This window comes from Poecilia reticulata, linkage group LG17 (assembly GCF_000633615.1).
Source record: "Poecilia reticulata strain Guanapo linkage group LG17, Guppy_female_1.0+MT, whole genome shotgun sequence".
NCBI classification, from domain to species: Eukaryota; Metazoa; Chordata; class Actinopteri; order Cyprinodontiformes; family Poeciliidae; genus Poecilia; species Poecilia reticulata.
Window position 1 is genome coordinate 21406952 of NC_024347.1, and position 7418 is coordinate 21414369.

Sequence of the window (7418 nt, forward strand, 5' to 3'; positions counted from 1 at the left end):
AGCCCTTGATGACCGGAGTTTGAGACCACTGCTTTATGGAGACACTGACATTTTCCAACAGGAATTGACAACTGAACACCAAGAGCAATTATTGCATACTTTATAATTATCAATATTTTTGCATAAAAGGTTTTATATTTGTGTCAACATGTTTGCAAGCCACACAAGTGGGATTTTTACTATGCTTTTCACTGTTGATTCTATAAGTCCAGTATTAGATACATTTAAAAACATGATAGTAATGCAGTTATATTTTGCAATAAACCATTTTACCTAATGATGTCCTGAAGTTTCTAATTTAACAATCAGAAAATTAGCTTTTTGTATTTTGGTAGAAAGACATATTAAAAAAGTGTATATGTTTACAGTTTGGAGCAAATATTTGCAGTCCTTATCAAGTATCTGCAGTATAAGGAATGTTAACCTGTTGTCTCCTAAACCGCTCAAGAAAATGAATTGCAGTCCTTGAAGACCGTCTAGTGGAGGAATTTGAAACTGCAAGAAGAATCAGTCAAATAAAAATTCAAAACCAATGCATCTTTTTCTCTCTTTTTTGCAGACAGTGATTTTAATTTCAGAAAATCACAAGTTCATACACCTGCCATTTTCACTAGAAGTTAAATGCAAGGGTTTCAGAACAGAACAGGCTTCAACGTCTGTTACATGTCAAAGAGCTGCAGAACAGAAACATTGGTTGTGTGTCAAATACAGATATATATTTATATATTTATAAAAAAAAAAAAAGAAAATCACCTTGTGACACTACTTTTAGACTACAGTCACAGGTTCATCAATGTGGATATTTCCATGAACCTGCTAAAAATTTGTCTAACAAGTCAAATACTTGGCTTCTCTTTGACTAGGTATTAGTTACAGAACATGCCTTCGGACACCCATTTTGCTTCGACTTCAGTGATTCATCATTTGAACAGAAAATTATTGGAAATCTGGTACAACCTGTGTGGCATCATGCTTCCCTCTTCAAGCCTACTCAAGCTGGAACAGGTCAAACATAAAATTCATTGTCAAACTAATAAAAAGCAGATAACTGTGGTCTTGTAGTCATAACTATCTATTCAGTGCTTAACTGCTGGGACATTTCTCTTTTAAAATGAGCTATGTAATAAGAAAGTCCAATCTTGATCTTGAAGATGATACTGTTGATGTGCGAAGTGAGCCTCTTGATGACTTTACACAATATTTCTAAGAGAGTAAGGTTTAAGACAGAGGGTCGAAACAATCCATTACGATTAAGTGCTGTAGGTTTGTCCTTCTGGTGGTTGTGGAAGCTTCATATTTTCTTTGGACATCATTAGACGCCTTAACTCTTGAAGAACAATTTTAATGCTATAAGAATTCTGCCATTTTGCTAATATTGGTATGCTACGTGAATCCACCTAGGAGACAAAGAAGGGAAAAGGGGGATGACAAAATAAAATAAATAAATTATTTTTTTCTAAGACCTCAGTATAAAACTAGTTATGGACTGAACATGACAAATTAGGGATTCAAAATTGTTTGTCAAACATTTTCTACAGTTGCATGTCCTTTTTAATACCACAAAAGTAGAGGAATGACCAGCGTTTAATACAATGGTATGTATTATGGYGCAACAAGTCAGTTCAGTGACCCAAACAGGAAATATTTCTTCTTGAAATACAGCCAAAAAATAATAAAAAATACTGTAATTTTGTGTAAACAAAAGCAGCATTTATAAATATGAAAGCAGACAAATTATGWGAAGGATAACTTTTAGGCAGCTGACTGCAGGCTAGCACACAGCCTGACTAGTTAGCCAATATCAATTTATTATGCCTGTGAGATTTGGCCCAGCAGTTTTCAAGGCATCTGCAGTAAGAATGGTCATGTTGCATTTTATCCACCTTTAACATAATCTGACTACACAGCCAGACTTATTTACAGAMGTTGGGGTCAAGGCTCCACGAAAGGCCATTGCTGTTAGTTGTGCTTTCTTCTTTGCCTTCTTTGTCTTATGATCTAGTGAAAAATAACTTTAAAATCAAGCCCTAGACAGCGGCATTCATCATTGACTTGTTCTACATTAAGTTCCTTATGTAAGCGCCAAGCCACTCAGTCCTTGAAAACAGACTTTTCTGGGCCACCCTTGRATACAAAGGATTTATGAGTTCAACTTGAAAATTACCTGAGAAATGTGAATTATCTTCTGACTTAAGATTTCACTGGCAGATCTCAAATGAAATGCCAATTATGTTCATCTGGCAATTATTGTTCATCATAAAAAAAACTGCAGCTCCAACATTTATGAATTTTAAACAGTTTTACCATATTACAGTAAATCTGCAATACATTATCAAAATAAGTTAAAATGGCATTTATTTATTTATTCAACAAGAATATGACAGTTTCTGCTGCTGGACCTGATAACTGCTCTGACAAAACTTATTGGCACATCAAGTCAAATTTGTTTCTGTAACAGAAATGAGTGAGCACTGATGGTGCTTGTTCAAAAAAAAAGAGGAAAAATGGTCACATGATGCATTTTAGGTTTAACCTCTACAGTGTTTCTCAACCGTGGACCTCAAGCCACACTGCCCTGCATGTTTGAAGTTGTTTACCTGCTTCAACGTGCATAATTCAGATGCACTTCAGCTAAAATCTGCTAATCAGCCATGAACTGAAGTCACTTGTGCTAAAAAGCATGGAAACACCTTAAGCATGCAGGGCAGTGTGCCTTCAGGACCAGGGTTTAAAACGCCACTCTGGACTCAAACGGTTTCTGGTGTTAAAGCAAAGGTGGCTGTTAATATTTGACACATATCAAGGAGTGCATTTAATTAATATCAGAGACTAATTCTGTTTGAAATACTGGAGCAGAATGGATTGGCAACTGCTTGACAACAAAAAAGTTAAAGTGTTAATTTTWAAATGTTAAATTTCAGTGTAAAAGCCATTATATTGTTTTTCTATCCAAGGTAATTGTACTGCAAGAATCTCATAGGCCATGTTCATGCAAAGCAACCAATGATCCTTACACCAACACTTCACTTTGTCAGATTTGTGATGAAACTCACCGTCCCATTGGAATTATTTATCCCATTCATGCTAATTTTTGTTACAAATCTAACAGTCGGCGCTGTCTCTGGGTATCTAGGTCCACATTCCACTTTCAGGCTGTATATTCTGTTCTCATAGTTGGTCTGAAAAACCAAAAGGACAAAAAAATATCAGTTCTAGTACATGCATGCATATATACTCTTTAACAGACTGTCTCCCCCCACCCCACACCATTATAAACTAGTGAAGCAGCTCTGCTTACTCTGGCTGGTCCAATGATCATGCCTGTCCACCTTGTGAGAGTCATGTCTTCATCATCCTCAAGGCCCCAGCTGACTGTGCCATCACCTTCACCCTTCTGGCCCTCTTCAAGCTCTTCCAACAAGCGAAAATTGCGTGGGACTTTAACTCCTAAAGGTAAACAGAGAGCCATATAATCACTTTTATCAGGTCCGTTTATATGATAAGAGAACAAATCAACAAAAATGATCTCACATTTCTTTGTGAACCCTGTGCCATGCAGCTGGATCATTACCCAACATTATAAATTATACAATCAATAGCACGACATCGCATGAATTAATCTGCTGTTGTGGCTGCCACCCAAGCACCTAATGTACCGTACTCCTTTCAGAACAAGCTGTTAAAATTGATAAGTTGTGGCACTTTCGTGAAAAAAGAAAAAAAATCAATTTTCTAAGATGGAGGATAAAATGACCGTGGATGATATTCTTTGGATTCCTACCAGTCACTGAGAGATGATGGGTCTTATTGATCATTTTATCTGAGTGCAATGCTCTGGGGGGTGGGGGGGGGAGGTAACTTATAGCCCTGACATTCATGAAGGTGTTTATTAATCTATCAGAAGAGTCAAAACCCAAGCACACTCAGACTCAAAGACAGAAAAGGCCTTCTTTAGGCAGGGCTATGTACTCCAATACAAACACAAACCACCCTGAATGAAAAAACACAAGTAAACGCCCAACAAGTCAGACCTAATTATTCTATTCAGGTGTGGTGCAGCAGAGGCACATCTAAAAGTTGCAGGGCAGTGGCCCTTGAGGACTGCAGTTTGGCACCTGTGAATTAGACCAACAGAGTTGAACCAATAAACTGAAAGCCTAATCAGTAGCTACCCTAGCAAAAGAGTTTTCTTATTTAAATTTTTGACTCATTTCCTTTCAAGTAAGCTTTTCCATTGCTTTGTTGCTTCAAAATGTTCACCTAATTAAAGGCTCTTGTATCTACTGAGCTTTAAACATGTAACAACAGGATCGACAGATACAAGAAATGACTTGATAGTCTTCAACTCAAGCACAGCTTACAGCACAATTGCTCTCCCAACTGGGGAGTTGCATCAAATTTGATACCACGTCACTATAGATATCTGATGCTGCTCAACAATGAGCCTTCACAGAATCCTGCTTTTCTGAAAACTCTTTGGAAAGGGTCACAAGATCTACAGCACATAAAAGTATAGTGGCGATTTTTAACAAATGAGTCAGGGTCAGTCATCTTCTGAGGGGTGTTGCAACAGCGGACTTCATTTTAACACAGTGCAAAACTCTTCAATCAAGCGTTCGGCTATGGGGTGTGGGAGGTTCTTGGAAGACAGATGATATGTTGGCATCGACTCTTCGGCCTGACAGTGAATGACGAGCTGCTCACAACTTAAGACTGGAGGTGTGGTGGGCGTGGAAGAAAAAGCACTTGCTTATTCAAAGGAAGATCCTGAAACTAGAGTCATACAAAAAGGAAGTGAAAAGAGCTTGTTATTTATGATAGGAGCAGAAGACYGAACGTGCAAAAATTAAAAATCTCCCCCACCAACTCCAAATGATCATTTTCTTCTCCTTCAATCATTCGTCACATTCAGACTTTGACAGGTTTCCTCTAAAAACTCGAGCTTTGTCTCAGCTCAGCAGTAGCCTGAGATACCCTCCGCTCCCTACCATTTTCTGAATATATACATTTTTGCAGAAAATTGTTGACTGTCATTTTTTTAAAATATAGAACAACTAGAAAATCACATCAGCATTAATTATCTGACTTTAGAAATAATACCTGTACATTTTTAGCTGTCTACAGACATGACTGAGATTTTTTCCTTGTTAATGCCCCAATTTATGTCCTTTTTACCCGTCAAAGTGAAGTATTCGAAAATAGTTTTTGAAAAAAAAAAAATCAATTTTAATAAACTACCTGCTTACTTTAATTTAAAACAGGAAAAAAAAATTTTTTTTTACATTGAATAAACTTGTAATATTAAACAGCTTTAAAAGGTAATTACATTTAGATTAAATTGGCACTAAATCAGTCTGCTAATGAAATCTGCCACTTGTTCCTAGTCCTGTTCTGATCAGCAGGATAAATATTGGGGGGTAAAAGAAAATCTAAACATTTATTTTACTGGTCATTAAATGCAACTAAACTATGAACATGTCATTTTTGTTTCTACAAAACCATTTCTCTTTACTTTATGATTTTTTAGATGTCCAAATACCATGATCTTATTTGATACATCACAGGCAAAAAAAAAACACATTGAAACAAAGCCCAATAAAGGTCATGCAGTTTTGAAGGACCTTCTAGTTCAAAAATGTCTTCTTCAAAACCTAGCATGGAATCCATTTATTTTAAGATGGATATACTAATCAGAGTGAGTTTGTACAGATAATCACCAGTTCCTTAGTTCTTAACTTTAAGTTGCCACACCACAGCTAAGGTAATTGTGAAAAAGAAGGGCTTAGGTTTACATGATTAAGATCCACAACACATCCTAAGTAAGTATCAACTTTTCAGTGCTTTCTACATGGTTGGGAACATCAATTTCTCCAGTAGGTTAGCTCCTAAAATCTCGAGTCTTTCAACAAACTCATTTCATCTTGGTATATTATATGAAACGCTCTGTTCTGACATACAGTGTTTATTTCTCCATTGTATAACACCGATTTCACATCGGATGTTCTGTGCATTTACATAAAGAAAAGCCCTGCTGTTTGGGTGCATTATTTAACTGCATTTGAGAACTGCAGTCCATCGCGTTCCTCTGAATAAACAAAAAAGATGCACCCAAGAAAAAGGCGAGGTTGAACTCACTCGACAGGTCGCGCTAACTTTTCCTGAAACAGTTTCGATTAAGAAATTACTTCCTAGATTTTACACTTTGCATTATGAAACCAAGTTTAAGATATGTGTTGTAGACTTTGGGATACGAAACTTTCATTTCCTTTTAAAAATTGGGTAAGGATCGGCACAGAAACCTATTTTAATGCTTAATTTATTTGCGACCACGCTTCCTGTTGAGCGCTAAAGCAGATGTGGGTTTCGACTATTTGCTGGAAGGCAGCATGCCGTTCACATTAGCTACAACATTTCAGCGACCGAAAAGCGTCTGTTAACGCGACCCCGCCCAGCTAAAGCAATGGTATTTAACGAGAGACCGTTGAAGCGTTTCATTAACACCCAATTAAATTAACAATGTTAATTTAAAAAGCGCTAGCAACGGGCAAGCGAATAAAATTCAACCACATATCTCATCATAAACATTTCCATACACGTTATATGTCGCAGAGAACAAACAAACGTTTTTACGTTTTCCTATTAGTTAATTTCATTACAGTTCACACATTTTGACTTTATTTCTGTTTTTTTGTGCAAGTTAGTCGGGTGAAGTCAGCAGCTAGCAATATATATTGGACTGGGCATTCAGCGCCGTGCTCGAATATTCTGGTAGCTTAATAATAGCTATACTGCCAGAATATGCGGCTGCTTACCGTCCATATTGGAAACTCAATCCATTCTAAACTCATGAATGCATTAAAAATAGCCAAATACCTTTCTTGTCTTTGTAAATGCTCGGCATCTGTAAGGGTTTTTTGATACAACGAGCTCTTTTAGCTAACTCACGGGACAGGCTATTCCCTGGCCTTCCTTTAGCTAGGTTAGCTCCACGACATATATACGTCCCGTGGTGGTGAGCGCTCTGTCGGAATGATATATTAAAGAGGAACGTTACAAATAAGAGCAACTACAGAACCGCCTCGCGTTAGGTAATATCATTGTTTGGTGGACGAAATAACAGCGATGTGGGAGCTTCTGATGCGCTTTGTGTTGCTGTGGATGTTAAGAGAGCACACAAACCTGAGGAGGCCGCCATCTTCTTCAGCCGAGTCCAGAAGCACACAGAGGTGTGAACATCCGAGCGGGTAACACCGAGGAAGACACAGCAGCAGCAGCACACCGGCGGACCAGCGCACTGCAAGCTGCTCTGCCCTGCATATACTGCTTTGCAAAAGTATTCATACCCCCTGAAGAACTTTTGTTACAGTTTGTATCACTACAGCCTCGAACTTGAACGCATTTTATTGGGATTTTCAATT

At 37.6% G+C, this 7418-nt stretch overlaps 1 protein-coding gene across 2 annotated transcripts; it reads right to left on the reverse strand.

Moving 5' to 3' along the window:
* Nucleotides 1-535: 535 nt before the first annotated feature.
* ube2v2 (ubiquitin-conjugating enzyme E2 variant 2) lies at nt 536-7003 on the reverse strand. Of its 2 annotated transcripts, XM_008434249.2 has the most exons (4): nt 6874-7003; nt 3299-3447; nt 3054-3179; nt 536-1397 (listed from the first exon to the last, which is right to left on the reverse strand). In XM_008434249.2, the coding sequence occupies exons 1-4, from the start codon at nt 6899-6901 to the stop codon at nt 1251-1253; spliced, it is 450 nt and encodes a 149-aa protein (XP_008432471.1). In that variant the 5' UTR covers nt 6902-7003; the 3' UTR covers nt 536-1250. The 2 variants fall into 2 exon arrangements, with proteins under 2 accessions (XP_008432471.1, XP_008432470.1); XM_008434248.2 differs by lacking the exon at nt 6874-7003 and having other exon boundaries at nt 3299-3583.
* Nucleotides 7004-7418: the final 415 nt, after the last annotated feature.

What these genes read in the sequence shown, in the direction of transcription:
- ube2v2 (XM_008434248.2), bottom strand. Translation starts at nt 3,568, where the DNA reads ATGATCCAGCTGCATGGCACAGGGTTCACAAAGAAATGTGAGATCATT. An exon ending in TGATCATTGGACCAGCCAGA is followed by an intron (nt 3,180 to 3,298) that starts GTAAGCAGAGCT and finishes TTGGTTTTTCAG; the next exon opens with ACCAACTATGAGAACAGAAT. An exon ending in TAAATAATTCCAATGGGACG is followed by an intron (nt 1,398 to 3,053) that starts GTGAGTTTCATC and finishes TTTGTCTCCTAG; the next exon opens with GTGGATTCACGTAGCATACC.